This window comes from Ailuropoda melanoleuca, chromosome X, assembly GCF_002007445.2.
Source record: "Ailuropoda melanoleuca isolate Jingjing chromosome X, ASM200744v2, whole genome shotgun sequence".
Lineage (NCBI taxonomy): Eukaryota > Metazoa > Chordata > Mammalia > Carnivora > Ursidae > Ailuropoda > Ailuropoda melanoleuca.
This window is the reverse complement of record NC_048238.1, coordinates 26557040-26578616: the sequence shown is the minus strand read 5'-3', so window position 1 is coordinate 26578616 and position 21577 is coordinate 26557040. Positions and strand designations below refer to the sequence as shown.

Sequence of the window (21577 nt, the reverse complement as noted above, 5' to 3'; positions counted from 1 at the left end):
ACCTTACTCTGTCTCATTCCTTCCTTAATCCTGTTTGTAGCAAACCTACTTTCCTCTGCTGTCAGACAGCAGTGAGATGGCTTAGGAGCACAAAAGAAAAAAATACAGATCTTCCCCCACAATAAAAGAGGCCACATCTCCCCATGGCAGCGTACTAGGGTGGCATAGGCCTTGGAGCAAAACTCCCTGGTCCAGTCCTTGCACTGTCACATTCTAGCCATGCCGTCGGCATGAGTATAGCTCATGGTGAATTCTGGAGTCAGAATTGCAACTTGTCTTTCCTGGTGGCAGAGCCCTATGTTCCTTTCATGTCTCTGATTCACGCCAAAACAGTAAGGACAGCTACTATAAACAATGTATTTTCATACATAGCAGCATTATAGAATTTATATATGAAACGAAGATTTATAAATGACTTTCTTAATGACTTTTACTAATAAGCAAAATTCAGCATCTAACTGAAACTGACAATAAAACAGTTACTGTGATGCCGAAGTCATTTCTTAATAATACTTGGAGTATTTAATTTCTAAAATAACATCAAGAGTTGGGAACAAGTCTTCAAGTGCCTATAACTCAAGTCTAAAAAAGAACTTAAAGATGTATTTTTGAGGATTGCCATCTGTCAAATTTAAGGGAAAAAATCTGAATAGTGATTTCTTATTTTCCATTCTTTTTTGTTGTCCAACGAATCGTTCCTAGTAGTTTCCTAGGTGAACAGTGAGAAAAAAGACTTGAGCATTTATATTTTAGAGAAACGTATCAGCATGCCTGAATCCTTAGCGGGTAATTTAAAAGTGTAAAACAAACAAATAACAAGAGAGGAGAAACATGACAAAGCACAAGTGTTGCAAACCTTTAACTGATTGATTTCTGCTGTGTACAAATGCCCATGCTGTGAGGTTTGTGTCATTTCATTGAAATAAACATAAACAGTATTTAAGTGATTTGCCACATTGACACAGAGATTAGTCACTGATTAATAGCAAAGGCCACAACTTCTTCATCACAGAATACTAATCCTTCTCCCCCCACAAAGATAAGGGCAGACCTAGAATCTGCAGTTTGACCAAGGCACAACCTCACCCAAAGGGAATCCTAGTGTGCCCCCCTCAGACCATAATAGAAGCTGCCTTCGCCACTCACTGGCTCAAAACTGTTAAAAGACAGCGTTAATAAGTCTCAATTTATGAGGCAAAATGCCAGCAGAAGTGCTATGTTTGCTTTAAAATAGCAAAACCAATTCTACCTACATGCACAAGTCTTCAGTGATAACGTTTACATTTTTATTTGGTTTGTCAAGGGGAATGAAGAAACTTGGCACCCCCTTTCCCTTTTGTTCATGTACTTTATTTTTTGCTTCTTTGTCGTGCTGTAGCAGACAGTAAAGGGAGACTGATGTCCACAGTCCCTTTAGCTCGAACGTTCTACAGGGAAAAAATGTTGAGCCAAAAAGAGGATATTTTAAAAGAAAAAGGGGGACATGTTTTCAGCTGTAAACTGAAGTGGAAGGAATCGACCAGAAGACAGAGTGAAAGGCAAGTAGTTGAAAGAAGATAAAAAGAAAAGCAGGCCAACAAAATAAATGGACAAAGAGGGACAATGAAACCACTAAGGGAGTTTATCTTAAAATACTCGGGTGACTCTAATCGAAGATATTATGTGAAGGTTGCAAAAACTTACTGTGCTAATGAAGGCTTTCTTCTTTCCAGAATATTTCCCGGCTTGAAATAGGTTTGCATAGTTAACCTGCATTGTCATATGGCAAACTCTAAGATTAGCAGTATTTGCACTGTCCAGGCCCTGCCACTTTTCCAATAAAATGTTCCATTGGAAATGGTTTCCTTTTAGATTTCTCGAAAATAATACCAAAAGACCAAACCGTGCCACACCATTGGTGGTGGTGGTGTTTTCTACAGAGCCTATACCAGTGGTTCTCAAACTTCAGTTTGCTGTTTCTGATTCAGAAGGTCTGGGCTGAGACCCAGGCATTCTGATTAATCAAAAGTTCGCAGGCGACGCTGATACTGCCCTTCTCCACTTTGAGACCCCTGTTTCACAAGTACAAATGCTTCCTAAAAAGCCCGTTTAGCCCAGGGTGAGCATAACCTGAATTTCAGGTCCTTACAGCCCTACCACTTTAATCTTCATTTCAGGGAAAGCGGTTGGGGTCGGGGCGGGGGGGGGGGGAGAATCTGCAATGAGGTCATTTGCACCTAGGTCATTTATTTAAGCAACAAGTAGTCTTGCTGGAGGTTTTAAGACGGTGCTAGCAGGGCGGTGTGGGGCTTTCAGGCTCCTAGGACTACCTTAAATCCCTTCCCCTGTCTGTCTTTTCTTTTTCCTTTCCTTTTTGCGAGGCCGAGTCCCCACTGCCGGGTCTCTGAGAGCCCGGGTTCCCAGGTCGCTAGGTGGGGGCGGAGCCCGGCCCGGCCCCGCCCCGTCTGCCTGCAGCGCCCCCTCCCCGCCCGCCTGCCTGCCCGCGCCGGCTCCTCCGCAGTGCTTTCAGCTGCGAGCCTGGGCGGCGGCGGCGCTCGACTTTCGGGGAGCCCGGCAGCTCTGGGAAGCTCACTTCTCCGCTCGCGCTTTCCTTCGACCGCCGAGCCCTTGCAGCCATGAGGGAGCAGCTCAAAGGGTAAGTGGCTCACGGCCCCCTCGGATCGCCGCAGTCCGTGCACTTGTGGCGCGAGCAGGGGGCAAACCCGGGCGGCCAAAACTTGGACAAGCGCAGCGGCGGGACGCCGGGCGGCCGGGCGTCTGGGAACCTCCCCCGCGGGTCCTTAATGCGCCGCTGCAGGTGCGTCCCCGGGGCTTGCCCCTGGACGCCGGGCTTGCGGTGAGCCCCCTTCCTCTGGCTTTGGGATGGGCTCGGAGAGAAAAAGCTGCTTTCTTGCCGTACCCAGAGGGGACAGCGCGTTCCCCACGCGGGGATTGGGGCCGCGGGAGCTTTTTGCCCCTTTCCGGGGTGTGTGGACCTGAGCCAGACAGGCTGTTCCTAAATCGTCGCCCGACCTCGCGGAGGGAAGGGGTGCGCGAGGCTTTACCTTCCATTGCACTGCAAGTGCCAAAAGGTCAACTTTCTGCCTGATTTCTTCTGAGGATTCCAACTGACATTCCCCTTGTTGGCTTTTCTACTGTGTTCGTTCCATGCCCCAAGACTTGGAGAAATCAGGAAAGAGAAAAAGCAATTAAAGCCCAGAAGTCCAGGATTTGACACAGAGGGAGGATCAGGGGTTTTTGTCTTGGTGGTTTTTTGTTTTGCCCTCTGGGGTTGAGTGTGCAATCATTTCTGGGTGTCCTCTCGGGTTTCTCCAGGTGTCTGTGCTCGTCTTTAAGCGAAATTTGTCATTCCAGATCTGATCTTGGCAACGAAAAGGACAGGACAGTTTGTTTATCTCCGTTAAATTTGAAGTTAAGTTTGAAGCTGAAATTGAAAGGGTGTAGTTGCCTGACGGAGGCATAATGTTAATTATCAAATGCTTTAACATCATGAAAAACAAAGTGCATCCGATTTAAGTGGCGACCCAAAGTCTTTAAGTGAAATCTACATTCTTCCTTGGCCAGAAAGCGCCTCTTGGTCTCTGCTTTGTTATCCCTGTCACCTCTCCTCCTCACCCCCATCACCCTTTCTCTTTTGCCTGGATTTTATTTCCTTGTGCCACATCCCTTCTTTGCAGGATACAGTTGCTCTTGGAGAAGCTAGAGGAGCAAATGAAACCACGGTTATGCGAAAGGTCTCTGACCCTTGATCACCGTGGAATTGGTTTCAGTCAGCCTTGTTTGATCTCGGATTGGACACGACCCTGAAGTGAAATTGCTTTGGCCAAAGTTGAGGGTGGGTGGGATTTAAGCCCAAAAAGCAAATAGAGGGAGGACAAGTAACAGCTGGCACAATCACCGAGGCAATCATCTGGCTTGAGCCAAACAGAATAAAATGTTAAATATCCCAGGGAACAAGAAGTGGGGACTAGAATAGGATTTCTGATGCTCAGACTGACACCCGCCCCCCCCACCCCCTCCCCACGGTAGCAGAAACTTTTAAATATATTTTCCCATTCCCACCCTGCCAGTATTCCAGCAGTGCACGCCAAGTTCAACATTCAGCATGCAAATGCCAAGGTTCCTCTAGAAAAAGAGTCTGATCCCCAGATTAAAGGGAAATGATTTTGTGTGTGTGGATCAATGGGCTCCAGATTATATATGAAGCCAAACTCTAATCCTCTGCAAATCGCAAGAGAACGATATCTTTTTATACGGCTGCATAGCGATTAGTTTCCTCCCCGGGAAGTAGTGGAAAGATTTTTTTTTTTTTTAAAAGGCAACTGTTTGGAATATTTTCAGTACCCAATAACAGTGGTGGCGGAAGAAATCTTATTTTAATTAGGCAACTGCCATTTCCCCGGCGAGAGAAGTAGAAATTGAAGTAGAAATTTGTTACTTTTTATAAGTGTTTAATGTTTGTTTTTAAGAAACTAAAAAAGCAATTCCAATAAGTCTGATTATTCCAGCACTGACAGCAGGAACAGCTCTGAGGCAGTTATAATAACCTTGCACACTACTTGAAACTAAAGAAGGTGAGAGAAAATTTAAATTGTATGGTAGGAAATTAGGTCAGCCCTGTGCTCAGTCGAGTAATGCTTTAATTTCTTATTATTGACAAGTGAGTGTTGCCGGGGTCTTTTCTCACTTCCAGTGATTTGGTATTTTAATTTGCATCAGGTTCCTATCAGGGCCCCAAATAAAAGGGAAAAGAGAGATTATTGTAGTCTGTACACATTTAAAAACGAGGGGAAGTCAGGGTTTGAAGGCTGTTCAGAGAGTCATGTCTGATATCAGGCTTTGGAACCAGCAGGGCCAAAATCAATAACATGTTTTAAAGCTTTAAAGAGCGTTTTAAGGATTATTTATGAAGCTCTCGTCTCTGTGTTAACGGGCATGCAGAATTTTGATCTACGTCGAACCATCACTATTCTCAGAGGACTGACCAAAGATGTGCCCACTAACTTGTGAACAGGTTTCAGAGTTTCCTTTTTGGTTGGGCACGGTATATGGAGAGCGCGTTTCCGATGTGAAAAGTGAAATACAAAAAAAGAGACACTTACCAAGAACGGCGCCACCCACACTCCCTCCCACCACCGGCTCTGTGGCACAGCATCTTTCTCTGTGTTTCCTGTAGATTCCAGGTAGACCTGAGCTGCTTCTCCTGGAGTTACTGACAATTCTCTACTGTTTTTGAAGCCAGACACAGAGTAATAAATACAGCTGTAAAATTTCTGTTGATCACCGGCCAAAAATGGGCTTGTCCTGTCAGGCAGGATGTAGACAGGAGTCTCGCAGATTGGTGCCTGCCGTTGCTTACTGTCCATATTCATCTTTTCTTTCTCTTCTGGGGGTTCAGTATGTCTCACGAGGGCTGTGAATTCACCACACGCTGAAAACACCCACATCCAGTGAAGCGAACATTTGGTTCGTCTTATAGTTACCGAAGAATCGGAAGTCATTGGAGCTGGGTTGTCAATCGCTCTTAGCATTGAATGATGAGGAGATGATTTTTCTATTTGTGAGGATTAGTCACACCCTTTATTCTTTTCTTCTTTCCACTTGTGTTCACTTCTCTTGCTTGGTTCTGGTGTGCAGCTGAAGTGAAACTAAGACCGTAAAGATGAAATTACAAATCTGTTTTCTGGTTACTTGGCATTGCTTACAAAGAACAGGGTTGCATTTTGGAGGGCAAGGAGGTAAAAGAGAATGGGCTTTTGGATGTATTTGGGTTCATTTATCTAGGTTATTCAAGCCCCCCCTCCCAGCATCACAGGTAAGTGGGAAAACGAGCACCTGGAAAGGCCCGTATCTAATAACCCGTGAAGTGGGGATACATGTGGGGGCTTAGAATTTCTGCTGTCATCCAGCAAAGGAAACAGCAGTTGAGCTAAGGACTGATGGATGAGAACGGAATTTTGAAAATCCTTCTCACAATTTGACCGCTGGAATAAATTCCTTACAAAGGTAGACATGTCAGTAGACCACAGTCGTGAGGCAGCTCCGTGAAGCTCACATTCACGCCGGGTGGGATTCCCCTGCCCCTCGTATGCAAGTTTCTCTTTTCTTTGGGAATTGCGTTTGGTTCAAGTCACCGTGTTCATCCCATTTGAAGTTCTTTACAGATGCTGCCTTTTCAGAGCACTGGTCTGTGCTTCCGTCTGGTTAGGTGGTCAGCTTTTTCTGCCCATCTATTGAAGATGCTACAGCCCTCCCACACATCGTATAGACGGGACTTTATCATCATGCATTGTGTGTATTAAGGGCCCATATGTGTGGATACATGTGCTTTCCCCCTCTTCTCCCTCCCACCCTCCCTGGCGTCCCCATACGCAGGGCCTTGGGAAATGACAGAGGCCCAAACGCAGGGTGGTCTTTCCTCTCTGGGCACTTTCCGAGCTAAAACACACCCGAGCACGAGCAACACTGTTTCCGTGAAGCCCTGAAGCCGCACGCTGCAGCCTCCTTGTGCTGTGCATATCAAGTAGCAGTTCCGCCCACCTCTTCACTTCAGAAACCAGCTTGGGTGCGGGGCTTCCTAAAACCCCGGAAAGCACGGACTTCGTGAGTGCGTCTTCTGCTCTCCTTGCCCTTTAAGACTTGGATGTCACTCTGGTACATGCGAATTGTCTCTGTGGAAGAGTAGACCCAAAATGAACGTGTCTGGGAGAGACTGAAACAACCCCTGGCAAGTGAACATTGTCTTGGAACTTTCTTGCCGTGGTCTTCCCTGTTCCATCACCGGATGGTAAATATCAGAGGGGATGGGCTTGGAAGGCGTACAGTTTGGGGAATTTCCACATGCTTTGTGACATTTATTATCGTATTTCACAAGCCACAATAAGTATTTCTCCTTTCAACTTCTTTTGTTTTTTTTTTTTAAACAGATAATTCACCCGAAGTGTTTTTTGTTCTCTACAAAGGGTCTTAGGCTTGGCCACCTTACGGCAGGTGGATCCGCATCTATGGTGTCAGCAACTAGTAAAAAGCTCACCTTTAGTGGGCGTTAAGTTGGGGGCCACATCATAGCAAAAGCAACCATACATGGAGCCCCAGAACGTGCTGGTCACCTAATCCCTTAACTCTCCCAAGTGAGTAGGCCTGTCCCAGAATGTGCCGGTAGCAGGGTGCAGAGCCAGAATCCAAACCTCGGATTGAAAAGTCTGTGCTGAGGTCGCTTGACATTGTTGCCCTCCCTGAACTCCTCTTTCCGTGCGAGACCTCTGTACCTGGCGCTCGTCTGGAAGTGTCCACGCGTGCGCGATTTCTCTTCTCTGCAGCCCCACCTTCCCCTGAAGATATGAACAGGCTGTGCGTATGACTCCTGAAGTACCTGTGTTCAGGGCTGCATTTTCCCCTATCAAAGCCCGTTGTGTAATCCCTGCAAACTGGAAATTGGATGCTATGGGGATTTATGTAGATGGGCCAAAGTAAGGAAAAGTATATGTGGTTATCTCTCCTGGATTTATTCATGCAACTGAATTAGGAACAAAGGTGTTTTGTTCTTTTTGTGGCGGGAGCTGATAGCTGGCAACCACACTTAGCCGAACTTCAAGAAATGGGAGAGAACTGTGAATGCTTCATTCAGGCCCAAGTAAATATAGGAAAAGGTGGAGTGGTGTGTGGAGTACTGAGTAAAAAAAGGCACTTGAGAAGTAAGTCATGGGGAGAGGGAAGGTGGGATAAGGTTGGTCGGGCACTGGCTAGACCTTAAGCCGAAGTGAAATGCCGTCATCGTGGCTCTGAGACCTGGATATGGAGAAGAAGGAGTAAGGGAAAAATGAAAGATGTCAAGGGTGGTGAAAGCCAGTGAGAAGTGAGGTGATTTATTTATTGAACCGATGTCCTGTGTCTCTTTGACAAGGATGAGTAACCCTTGTCAGTGTCCTTTCTGAATGGTCTACATTGGACAGGCGAAGAAATCCTGGTTTTTGATTATTGATTACATAACCAAGTCATTCTGTAACAACAGAAGCACAACTGACTTGTGGCCGCCACAAAGAAACAAATTCTGTTTTCCCAAAGCGTATTCCTGTAGCTTTTCCCTTTGACGGCGAAGGTAGCAGCCTTTCTGCTTGTAAGAAACATTCTCGACTGTGTGACGGAAGTCCTTTGAAGTAACAATGCTGAATGAAATAGAAGCAAGCCATCTTTTTCTTTCCTCCTTTTCTTTACTACCCATTTTAAATTCTAAAGTCTCTCTTTGTATTTTCTGTTTTAGCCACGAGACCCAAACAACTTGCTGGGACCATCCCAAAATGACAGAGCTCTACCAGTCTTTAGGTAAGGACACGGCCATGTTTGCTCAAGGTTAAATGACAGGTGACTTGGATAAAAGTAGGATAAAGTAGTTTGTAGTGTGCACGTTGTTGTCTAAATCTATCGCTAGATTGTTTAAAGGGTGAAAACGACACCTTTCTACCCAAAATTGACAGCTTTCTTTTTCACAGAGGTTCTTTAAAAATAAGTTTTAGAATGTCATCGATTCCTGAAAATTCAATATACCTGAGAGGGCCAAAAGGACTTTGTAGTTTCTCTTGCTGCGTAAAAGGATAGAAAAAAATACTTGCAATTTATGGCAATTGTTTTTCCCACCAAGAAAGAAAACTGTTTCAAGTTGTTCTTATTGATTTCTTCCCTGTGAACTCAAGACAGTGCTTTTGCCAAACCACGAATATTGTGGTAGGAATTTTCTGCAGTCTTTCCAGTGCTTATAATTCCCAAGCCTGTCATGTCATCAGCTTGAACATTTAAATGATTTCTCCACTATGTCTTGTTTTGTGTTTGTGTGAGAGCCTGTCCGTTTTCTTCCCCCTCATAAGTGGGAATTTTTTGAACAGACACACAGCCTCCAAATAAGAAGAAAACACCCATCCTAATGCTTCATGAAAGTCCACTCTGTACCGTTTTAGATCTTTGGAGAGTAATCTGAAATGAATTCTCTTACATAGTAACTAGTCGTTTTTTTTAAGTAAAAAAATACGTCTTCTCTACTACTAAAACAAATTTTTAAGTCTGCTTCTTTGTGAATGGATGTATTTACAGACTAAAATGCATAAGGTAAACTTTTTGGGTTTAAAGTTATGTGACAGTGCCCATGGGAATCAGGGTGATCGAACAAATTTTGTACCTTTGTGAGTATACGCATGTGTGCGTGCGTGTGTGTGTGTGTGTGTGTGTGTGTAGCTCTTGCTGACTTGCTGTCTTAGGTTCTCATTGGTTAATGAAATTATAGAGAAATGGGGTAGGAGACATTAGTCAAAAAATTATTTTCCCAGACTTTTTCTAATTATATGTGAAATTAGTTCCTTCTAGAAAATCCAAAAAATAAAAATTAAAAAGCATGAAAAACAAAAGATGTCACTTGCAATTCTACTGGCCGGAGATACCTAGTACATTTCAATTAATACGGTATCATTTTAGTTTAGCAGTATGTATGTGTGGTGTGTGTGTATGCGTGCACATATGTACATAATACTTTTTTAAAATTTGAAGAAAATTGGGATCAACTAATCTTTAAGTACTACATTTTCAGCTCTTACAGAATGTTTCTGGCTTACAGTGCTGCACTGTCTAGACCACAGGTGGAAAACTTACATGCTTACATTTTGGCAGTTGAGAGAATGGAGGCCTCATCTGAAGTAGGCAGTGGCTTCTTTGGGCGAGCAGGCCATCCTAGCCCTGTGCTCTCAGGACTTGTGATTTTTCAAAAGAAATGAGAAATCTGTCGATCAAGACTAATTTGAACTCATCCGTGGGCCTCCTGATTACAGCCTCGGGCTTACACCAATTCAGCCCACTTGTAATGCTTTACCTCTAATCACGGTGACTTGTAGTTGAAATATTTGAATTTACTTTTACTTAAAAATCTTTATTATAGAATTAATAATTGTTCAGATTTTTGAAGTTTATAGGTAAGCTAATGAACAAAAAAGAAGACACATCCTCTATAACCCACCTCTTAGAGTTAACTAATATTTAATAATCTAGTAGGTAGCTTCAAAAATTTCTGTATATACATTTTTACAAAAGTTGGATGGTTCTGTTTTATAATCAGCTTTTTTTCACCTAAAGGTAATGTACCATGGCCATATTTCCGTTTCATTACATTGTATACTCTACTGGATTACTTTTAATTGCTCTGTAATGAGAAACCACAAACGTGGTTGATAAAAAAGCTAATTATGAACTATCAATAAATAGATGTTTGTATCTTCAGTAGGAATTAAATACACCTTTTATCATCATATTTCTGAAGTTTTCTCAATAATTCAAATGTGGTGGTAAACTCAAAGCCGGTAATCTGGCGTGATTTCTGACCTTGGAGAGATCACCTGACTTTGGGAGATAATAGAATTCTACAGTTGCAGGGGAATTTAGAGCCCATTTATTACAAACTTTTTCTTTGATGAAATCAACTTTATTGACATAATTTACATATCATAAAATATAGCCATTTTAAATAAATGGTCAGTTCCAACCTCCTTTGAAATTCTGTTCTTAGCTATCCCGATTGGAAATGAACTGGTGTTGAAATTTGTGTTACGGCTTTCAGAACTAAAATTGCCAGTGTTTTGGGGCTTATATTTCTTCCTCACAAGATAGCCCTTTAGGTCCGAGCTGCTACTTTGAGCTCTAGAATAAATGGTTGGAAGCATTTATCTGCACTCAGTTCACGAAAGGTATCATGAAAGCAAAACTGGTGTGTGGTTGGGTGTGTTCAGTGTTTTAGACAATACAGGTCTGAAGTAGGTCCCTCACCAGGGCACCTGGGTGGCTCAGTCGGTGAAGCATCTGCCTTCAGCTCCAATCATGATCCCAGGCTCCTGGGATCGAGTCCTGCATCGGGCTCCCTGCTCAGCGGGGAGCCTGCTTCTCCCTCTGCCTCTGCCACTCTCTGTTGAAGCTACAGTGGTTCATAATGTGCAGGAATTAGGACACATTCCTAAGTATGCCCTCTTCCGAGAAGACTTCCATTCTCGAACTGGCCCAGATCCCCAACCAGCCTGTTCAACGCACGTTTGTTTAGGTCCCTTGTCCCCATAGCGTTCAGGTGTTCACTTGCACCCTCTACCTGTGGTCTGGATAGCATACTGTTAGAAGCCAAAAGCATTTTGGATGGACTGAAAAAGTAGCATTTGAGCACTGCCTAATGGAAGGCTAGGATGTTACTTCAAATGTTAATATTTGCATTCTCTGGTTAATAGTATGATAGGTAATTTTCTTCTCCATTCTTTGTGATTTTCTACAATGAGTGGATATTACTTACAGCTAGAGGTTTAGCATGAAACGTTTCTTCATCATTACTCCACTCCTTAGTGTCCCTACAGCTGTAACCGGTTCACCAGTGAGAACCCGTGACAGAAAAGCAGCTATGGCCACACACACAGCTCCCCCGCACGTCACACATACATATATAGAATTGGTGTTTAAGTTCCCCGATTCCCATTGGCTTTGTCAGGTAACTTTTAGCACCAGGAGATCACCTCGTGTGTTTTAGTTTCTAAACATGTCCTTCCACAAAAAAAGCAGACCCAAAGATTTTTAGTGGTAGAGAAGACATACCGAACTTTTTGGTTTAAAAAAAAAAAGTGAGAGATTTCATTTCAAATTATTCTTAACAGATCTAAAACTGCTTTCTGGAGTGAGCTGTCATCAAATGTTAGAAATATTTGTGTTTTCCCCTTACTTTTTAGGCTGTGTACCAGCTCAAACAATTCTAAGTTCTGAGGTGAAAAATTGTCAGACTTCCACATCAATACATAACAGGGCATAATAAAGAAATAATGTAAATGTTCACAGTGATGACCTGACAGTCATTAGGAATTTGAGGATTGGAAGGTCTCCAGAAAATTTTAAACGTAACATTAACAGTTTGGCAAAAGCGCGGTCTTGTTTTCACAAGGAGGAAATCAATAAGAACAACCTGAAAACGGTTTCTTTCAGCATTTTTCTCTGACTGCCCCCAGTGTGTGTGGTGGGGTGACGGGTATATCAAAAACCGAAGTTTCCCATATCTATTTTTACATGGGCCTTAGTATTCTTATCTTTATAATGAGGACATGGCACCAAAATGTCTATGAATTTTGTTTATTTTTTTCTTACTTTGGGCTGAGGTAGAGCAGGTTGTTTCCAGAACTTGCTGTGATCATAATTTTTCCAGAAGCACCTTTGGCTGACTCTGCAGACAAATGTATTTCTAAAAGTTGAATCATTCCTATTTTTAAAACTGCGCATTCTAGAAAACAAACAACAGGGAGAAGATCCTGCCACCCATCCGTGTCTTACAGGCAGAGTGAGGCAAGCTTTTACCAAGTATGGATGCTCTTGAGATATTTCCCATACGACCCGCTGGGCCATCCATTTGTTGTTCAAAAGGCATGTTCTTCATCATTTCTTAGAAGCAATAATATGGCCGATACGTGAGGTGAATTTCAGGTTCGCTTTTTTACAAATGTAATGGAAAGATTGTTGTTCCATTAGGTTATCTTGGCAATTCAAAAGCTATAACTCTGGAAGGCTCCAAAAGGCATTTACAAAATCAGTAGCTGTTAGATAGTGATGTACTCCGGAATTTATTTTGAAATATTAATATTAGACTGATTTATGTGAAGTGCCATTAAATGATAAAAAGCCTGTCATTTTTCTCACGATTTATGTCTGGGTTCTTAAGTTTGTCGCTAAAATGTTTAAGTAAATATTTTCTTTGAAAAAACCCCACCCCCACAACATGTACTGCTCAAAAATTCTCGAAGAAAGTATTTCTTAGTCTGTCTTGCTGGGGATCTCTTAATTATGAATACAAGAAAATCCTGTAGTCCTCTCCGTGGTTCCCTTGTGAGCTACATCGTGAGGTGTTCACATTAGTGATAGTGGAAGCACAGGACGGGAAGAGCAGTTTGCAAAGGAGACATGTGGGTGAAAAGATAATATGAAAAGAGAGTGAATTGTAAAGCTCGAGGAGGTGAACTGAGTATTTCAGGCCATTTTCTCAAATCCAGATGCCCCGTATGAGCAGGTGTCATGTATTCCAGTTTCTTTTTTTCTGCATCAAAGCCCCTTTACCCACCGGGGTTTTCTTGAGGAGGATTGGATTCTCACCCTTTCCTGCAGTTCTAGCATTCTTTAGAAGGATCTTGTCCCTCTCACTTGTTGCCCAAGTTTTGCAACCCACTCTCCAGCATGATGCCCACCCAAAGGCTATGAAAGCTGTCAGTTTTGAAAAAAAAAATGGATGTATGAGAAGTTTTAGTAAATCTTAGGGAAAGTGGTCTTAAAAACTCTGGAGATTTGAAGACAGTCCATCAACACGTGGCCCTTAGCCTGGTGTCTGTTGCCTGAGAAGAGCTTTATGATGTTGAAAATGAGGGCTTCGTTTTAGGATCCGATGGGTCTGAGGCTATTGGGGTGCTTCAGCAGTACAAGTTAAGAGGACTAGTTAAGTCCCAGTTAAGTCAAGAAGCTAAGAGCTTCTTCAAGGTTCATGAATAGCGTTATTAATAAATGAGCACAGCTGGCCAGATAGAGTTAGGAACAGTCCACAGGAATCCTGAACCTTTTTCCTCAGTTGGTCCAAGAGGAGGGAGTATCATTGAGGTTTGCAAGCTCTCCCTCTCTATTGATGAGCTTTCTACATTCCATCCAGTGTTCCCTCCGGAGGATGCTGTCCGGTTAGGAGCTGCCAGATTCTGAATGACTATGAATTCCTTTTGCATCCCGAGCTTGTCCTAATGCTTTTCTCAGCATATTACGTAAACCGTTCTCAACTAGGCTACTACTCAATATTTAGCAGATTCTTTTCTTTGTCTCTTATCTCCACGTCCTTAAGTATTAAAACCTTCTGTCTTTTGATTTTCTCCTACCATAATGCCGGGAACTGTAGAAAGAACATCTAAATTCGGATTCCGGCTTAGGTGCGACCTTGGGCTAATCCTTTGCTTTTTCTTCATCTTAGATTTCTGATTTAGCGGGTTGAGCAGTGAATCTTCCATCTCTAAATGTCTGGTTTTAATTTAACTCCTGGCTAGAGTATGGTTTGGTTTCATGAAGGCGATGCCCATCTCTCCAATTTCTCTTGGTCACCACCAGCCTGGAAGATGCAAATAACAGGCTGATCATGTTCATAATAATTGTACTTTCATTCGCGTAGCACTTGACACTGTGCAAAGTTTTCAGAAGTAACTGTATCTAATCCTTACACGGCTGTGAATTAGGACTCTAGCTGGCGCATGACCTGAATTTTGTATTAATTTCAGTGTCAGATCATCTGTCCTTACATCTCCTTGAGTATACTTCCCGTTTTTTGATTTGGAAAATAATGCTACCGTACCAGTGGTATGGGGCAGCTGTTTCCTTCTTTCTTTTTGGACCTGAGCACGCTGAGGCACAAGGCCTGCTTTGACTTATTCATCCTGACATATGGGTAGAAGATAAGGAAGCAAGACCAGAGCACACATTTTATGGCTCCTAGTTTGCTGTTCTCGAAGGAATATCCATTACTCCTAGCTTGATTTATAAAACTGATTTATCAGCATAATTAAGCTATGGAATCTCAAGTGACGTTCTTTATTCCCTAGCTGACAAAGTTAGCAGTGGAGATTTACTCAGATTTGCAAAATAGAAGACATTATGGCTGTTATAAATGTTCTTCCTTTGTTTGAACCAGTCTGCTTATAAAAGAATAAAGAGAAATAAGCTCTTCTTTTAATGTCGGTTACAATCAGTTGATTTTCCCCATTTGGAAAATGGAAATGTAATTTTCAAATCAAAATTTATGGCACTTTAATGGAATATTCTTTTATAATATTTTTTCTTGTTGAAATAACTTGATTTAAAGCTTCTAATTGAAGAACATAAATAAATAGATACTTCCGATCTGCATCTTCCGAAGCTGATTGCAGAAGGAAACTCAAAAAGATTCTCTCTCAGACTGGTCTACAATTTAAAAGAGCTGCCAAGTTGTAGTTTAGTTGATCTAAATAAGAGGAGCATTAAGGTTACACCTGCAGCTCTGAGAAAAGTGCTGGATGTGTACAATTTTATGTAGCTGGGTCTGCAGAAGACGATTTTTGCACACGAAGTAAAGGCATCTGAAAACGTGTCTGCTCTTATTCAGACACTTCCAATATTTCTTTTTTAAGCACACAAGTCTGATTACCTCTGTACGTCTCTCGGGAACTGCAATTTTGCTGGAAAGAGATTCGGAACAGTCAGAACACTCGCATAAAATAGATAGTGAGTTTTTAAAGTCTGTACCCTCTATGGTAGTAATAAAATGACCTAAAAATATTCTGAAAGACTGTCTTATGACATAGTGGATGAATCATTAGCTTATTTATGAATTGGTGAGACTCCGTGAGAACGTTTCAGAATTTGCCACTCCACCGTCCTGATCCCTTGCGTTAACTCCAGGGAAGGCCTCGTGCCCCCTCATAAATTGAAGCTTACGTGACCGGGACATAGGTTGTATGTGAGTGCATGTGTGTGCAAGCATGCACGTGTGTTGCGTATGTACGTTTATTTACGTACGTATTCTTTATCAAATACCCATTTTGTTGGGAAGGCAATTCATTTTATATTTTGCTTTCTAGTTCTATAAAGAGGCTGTCCGTTTTAGAGCAGTGCTTCTCAAACTGATGAAGGGCAGTTATTTTGTTTTTTCGTTTTTTTAAACATACAGTCCATCACAGACTTGTAGGCGATCGTGCTGACCCTGACAAGTATGCACTCCCACTGTGTGTAACCCACCTGCACACGTTCCACAACACTCAACGTGGTGTGTGCTCTGTTCCATGAGGTGAACCCATGGATCGTGCATTTGATGGCACAGCAGTGTCAGGTTGCTCCGAAAGCTCCTTAATGCACCCAGCTTCCATATTTGTGAAGAACCATAATTTGCATAGCACCGTTCTAGAGTACTTAAGTTTTGAAAAGCATAAATGTCAAATCAAGTGACCTTGGGGGTGTGTTGGCAGGGGGAACTAATTAATTGACACCAAACAAGAACACATAAAAAATTGTATTTATGGGGTCGTATAGTTTGCCAGTGGAGTCAGATTCAAGCAGAGGAGGGATGTATCTTCTTTCCTGTTTCATAGACCTTCTTAGCAATTATTTTGGAGGCTGAAGTAATAGAATCACCCTGTTATAGGAAAGGTTTTATGTGTTAAGTAGCAGGGCTCCTGCAGCCTAGTTTAATGCCTCCCCCACCCATATAATGAAATACAATGTGTAGAATGTGATTTTTTTCAAGTACAAGTTTGTTTTTATCCAGAACAGAAAATGTGGTATATGTGCTCTTTACGTTATGTGATGACTTGCATGGGGAACGGGTGGATTATACTGTGACTATACTCTTGCCATTTTTTGCGTTTAGGTTGGAAGGTAACGTTATGTAGCCACCGAGTTTGTTGACTTTGAGACTGGTGAGACGTGGATTTGAATTCTGCCTCTGCCACCAGTTCTCTGTGGCTAGAGACAAAGGCAGTCACAATTTTGAAACACAACTTCCTGATTTATTAAGTAGTTATGATGACACTTTTCTTGGAGAGTGTTATGAGGATTTGAGGTCATGTATGTAAAATGACAAAACGTCTGACATAGTAACTGCTCAAGGAATTATAATTGCTGTTAATGACGATGATAAGTGTAATGATTCACTGTTTATTATTCTCAGTGGTTATTTTCATATTCCCTGTCCCTCCTTATCCAAAGTTTCTTAGGATTCCTGGGGTGCCTGGCCGGCTCAGTTGGTGGAGCACGTGACTCTTGATCTTGCGGTTGTAAGTCCGAGCCCCACAGTGGGTGTAGAGATTACCAGAAACAAATTAATTGAAAAAACAAAATCTCAGAGCGCCTGGCTGGCTCGGTCAGTGGAGCTTGTGACTCTTAATCTGGGGGTTGTGAGTTCAAGCCCCACGTTGAGTGTAGAGACTACTTTTTAAAAAAATCTTTAAAACAAAACCCAAAAAACAGCAAAACCTCTTGGGTTCCTGAGTTCAGATAGCGAGGGACCCCCAGGTTTAGGTTTTCAAGCCTGACACTCAAGGAGCCACTTAATTTTTCTAAAGTTGTTTACCTCTTAACCAAGGTACCAAGGTTCACCTGATCACAGTGTATCCCAACTTCGGCAAGTATAAACTTACTTTAATTTGAAGTGCAAATTAGAATGACACATTTTCTAGTATTTTCTTTATCTTCCTCCCAGTTCTAAAATTATACACCTTTTGTAATAGAAAACAATATACACCATAACCTTTAACCAGAAATGCAAATGACTCCTAATAACATATATATGTGTGTGACTTTATAGCTCTCTTCCTACCTTTGTCTTGAAGACCTTCAAAGTTTAAACTGCAGAATCAAATGCGTGTCATAAAACCACATTGGTAGAGAACCATGCCCAATAATTCATAAGTAAGGAGAAAGCCTGTAAAATAATGTGACATGCTAGGCAAGATGGCTGACGCGTAGTAAATGCCTGACAAAGGGTGGTGGCACTATTGTGGAGAGGGGGGCAAGGGAGTGACCATGGTGTAAGGAGGGATGACACCATAAAAAGTTTCATATGACACGTCGAGGATTTTGATGCTAAGATTTTTGTTTTGGGTAATGTATCTGTCGGTCTAGCCAGAAAATAGAAACCACTGTCGTTATTTCAAACAGAGGGCATTTCATGCGGTAAATTGGTTACCCAGTGATGGAAAAGTAAAGAAGACAGCCAGCAAGGAGCCTCTGCCCTACCAAGGCTGGAGGGCAGTGGCAAGAGGTGGTATCACCAGAGCGCCAGAAGCGAAGGCTGTGTGGGGCTGGAGCTTGAACCAGTGGCCAGTTGGGACCCCTGAGGGAGGGGCTGATGAGAGGGACCTGGAGCCTGGAAGGAGACAGAGCTACTGCCACAGCTTTTGCTGAAGGCAGAGAAAGGGAGAAATAACCTGACCTCTCCTCTCCTCCTGCCCTCTGGTCTTCTGCCAGTACCTCACAGTGGGCCAGACTTCTCTGGAAGCCCATTGGTAAGGGAGCAGGAAAACACCATTCTCTGTCTTAAAGAGCCGAGCAGGGAAAGGTCAGAGACTGGAATTGAGAACCAACACGCAAATGACTCAAGTACAGGAGACCTTGTGGGTGGAGACAGACGCAGCCTCTCATCTCTGCCACCGTGCGTGGCCGAGAAAGACCCAGAGCCTTAAAAGCTTTCATAGGACTTTGTGATTCTGAAGGAACTTGAGGCACTAGAAAGGCACACTGGCTTCAAAGGAAATGGACCTAAAAACAATAAAAGAGGAGGTGGCAAGAAAAAAGAAAAAGAAAAAAAAAGAAAAAGAAGTCGCCGCACCAAAGTCCAAACACTGAGCATAAGCTTCCTGGTTGATAGTTGATGCTGTAGGCTTTGAAGGCCAGTTTATGAATTTCTTGAAAGCCGAACTGTCTTCCTCATCTTTGTCACCCGTGCCTGGTGCACGACAGCCTCTGAATAAATAAACATTCACTGAATGAAACGGTAGAGCAAGGGAGGGTGATTTTGATGGGGAAGAAGACAAATACCACTTAAGAAGACAGAAAGATATAGATGATGTTTTCCTAAGGCACGTTATTAAACTGGCAAGATGGAACTCTCTGGAGAGAAAGAGTTTTTCCCAGACAGTAGAAGATAAAGCCTCATAGTAATAAAAATACAGAATATCAATGAAGTGATCGATTTCATTGGCAATTGGGTATCTTAGCAAAACCAGGTGAACTGCTCTTCTGGAATTCATTTTGTCCTTGTAGGGCAGAAGGGAATAACCAGTTGATAATCAAGGTGGTAAGACCCTTGGAAGAAAATGTCAGTGTGGATCTAGAATGTAAATAACCAGGAAAGGAACAGGGGAATACAATTTGATGTGCCGGTAGTCTCATTTATTCATGGGCTCCTTGACTGAATAAACATTTAAGAGAGAGTACCAAGCGTTGCAAATCCTAAAGTTGAAAATAACAGGATAAGAATATTGAGGAAAACAAGGCTATTGAAGGTCTAAAAATTTTTTATAATCGCATTTTTGGAACATTAAGACATGTATGTACATGCCAGAAGTTTTGGAAGATGGAAGTTTAAGTGTAAAGAGAAAATAAAAAACGCCTCAAATCTCAGCACCCAGAAATAACCACCATTGACATTTTAGAAAATTGCTTGTAGTCCTTTTTTTCTGTGCATTTTTATATGGTTGTTTGAGCTAATGTTATGTTTATAATGTTGTTTCTTTCTTTATTTACCAAAGAGCAGAAGTTTTCTCTCTACGCAGTTCTTCAGGGATATTATTTTTATCAAGTTGCACTTTCTTAAAAATTAATTCCCATTTTTCAGGAATTAGTTTGTGACAAAGGAAACTCACATGTCGAATTTAGGGAAATAAGTCTTGAAGATGCTGGAGACTTAACTACAGACAGGCTTCTGAGAAGAAAGCCTGGTCAAGTGTCGTGATGCCTTTGGTCCAACAAGCTACTTATGTCTTAGAAATGTTAAAGAATAAACTCAGTGTGGTACAAAGTAGGCAGTCGCAAAGCAGAAGGCTGATAAGTAAAGTTTATCCACTGATAAATCTAGTTTATAAATATAAATGAACAAATGCTTTTCTACTGCAAATACTTTAATGGCTAACATTTCTTGAAGCAAATATTTATAGTCTCAAGGTGACAAGGCAGCTGTCCTTGGAAATTTTCAGTATTACAGGAAAATCTTTGCCCTCTTAGTGGGTAAGTTGAGACAGAAACTCAATTTTATGATGAGTTTCTGTAAGTTTTAATTTTTATAATAACTGATATGTAAAAATTCACTTACCTTTAACTTACCAACCTGGAAAGAGAATGAAGAGCACAACACTTTTATCTTCTGAAACCATTTGTGGCTACAATTACCACGTTCTGCTCAAGGTTCTTTCTACACTGTCAATTAAGGCTTGTAGCCTCTTGCTTCGGATGCCATTTTCTGACCAAGATACAATTAAAAAGTGTGGAGCTAATAATTTTTTCCACAGTTGATTCCAATTTTTTTCACTGCTGTAAGTCAGTCTGTGAGGAACATCTCTGTGTATAAAGCCTTTGCATATTTGATTCACAGCAGTGTAATCACGAAGACAAAGGTACTTGAGTTTTTAGGTTTCTTGGTATGTTTTGCTTGAAGCTCTCTCAAAGGTGGTGCTGATTTACGCTCTTAATACACGAAAGCGCCCGCCTGCCCATGTCTTTGCCAGTGTGGAGCTTGATTTTTACTTTGGTTATTATCATAGAGAACATAAAACCATCTTCTTGCTATTGATTACTCGTGATCGTGAACATTTTCTTTTAAATGTTTACTGAGCAGTTTTCCTCTTGTGAATAATGTAAAAGCAAAAGCAATTTAGGCAAACAAAACTCTTCCAAACTCTTCTGTTGTAATGCAAGTGGTTTTTCACTGTGTTGAGGAACTCTTGGTGATGAGTGACTCCTGATTACATCAGTATGGTTTTTGCAGTATGCCTCAGCTTTCTCTTCTTCAAGCTAAACAAGCCTTATCCCTTCATCCATCCTCAGTGGACCTGTTATCCACCCATTACGTCAGATTTTCTTATTCTCTATGCCAACTGCAGTTTCTTCACATTTTTAAATAGATGCAGAGCCCTGAACTCCAGTGGTTCTCGAAAGAAGGGAAAGGGCTGATCGCTTATGGGTAGAGGAGGGAGGCACCTTCCTGCCTCTTGAGTAAGGGAGGCTCATTCATACCATAGGTCTGGATGGCTTACTTTTGTAGTTCTCTGCAAGGCATTCTGTCCCCATAAATTTAGAATACTTGGAATATCCCAGGTCCTGCTTGGAGTAATAGGATATAAACAGAAGGCCTGATCCTTGTCTCCCAAGCTGGTGTGACCTGAGGCATGCAGTGGATCTTACGATGGGATGGAAGTCCTTGCCTGTGAGGGAGGGGCGCCTGGCTGGCTCAGTTGAAAGAGCACATGACTCGTGATCTCGGGGGTTGTGAGTTTGAGGCCCTTGTTGGGTGTAAAGGTTAATTTAAAAAAAAAATAAGCTTAAAAAAGAAAAAAGTCCTGGCCTGTGAGAGTGAAGGGCATGGTACCAGCTCTACCTGTGGCTGATGGGGGACTGCTGGAGTTATTCTAGGTCCTTTCTGTCTTTGGAACTCAAATCACAACCATGTTGTCATCTCTTGTTGCTAATGTAACAGTTCATTAATGCCAACATACACCCATTTTGTTTTTTAAGGCGAATTTAAATCTCAAGTTGGAATGACAAGGTTTAGATTCAACCTTGCTCTCTCTCTCTCTTTTTCTCTCTCTCTCTCTCACTCTCACTCTCACACAGCTTACATTGCCGAGTGTCTTTCGACTTGTGCAGGGATTCTAAAAAAGCATATGTCAGCTTCACAAATCACCTTGCTGTCTTCTTTAGGGAATAACATTGACATTCACGCAATAAAATTGACGTTAATAAATGCTACAAGACTGTACTAACTTACATAATATCAAGGTCAGATATATGGTGTCTTATATAGGTAGACAGCAGTATT

The 21577-nt window shown here is 42.0% G+C and overlaps 1 protein-coding gene across 14 annotated transcripts in view; it reads left to right on the top strand.

Annotated features, from left to right (window-relative positions):
* The window catches only part of DMD (dystrophin), a 2070581-nt gene that overhangs the window by 1922167 nt on the left and 126837 nt on the right, over positions 1–21577 (top strand). For 9 of the 14 annotated variants that reach the window (XM_034649821.1, XM_034649815.1, XM_034649816.1 and 6 more), the window contains one exon: positions 8261–8322. In XM_034649821.1, coding sequence (XP_034505712.1) covers positions 8261–8322 — 62 coding nt within the window. Of the gene's footprint in view, positions 1–2473; positions 2636–8260; positions 8323–21577 lie in introns of those variants that run through there. The other 5 variants (XM_011222856.3, XM_011222851.3, XM_011222855.3 and 2 more) reach the window with 3 other exon arrangements.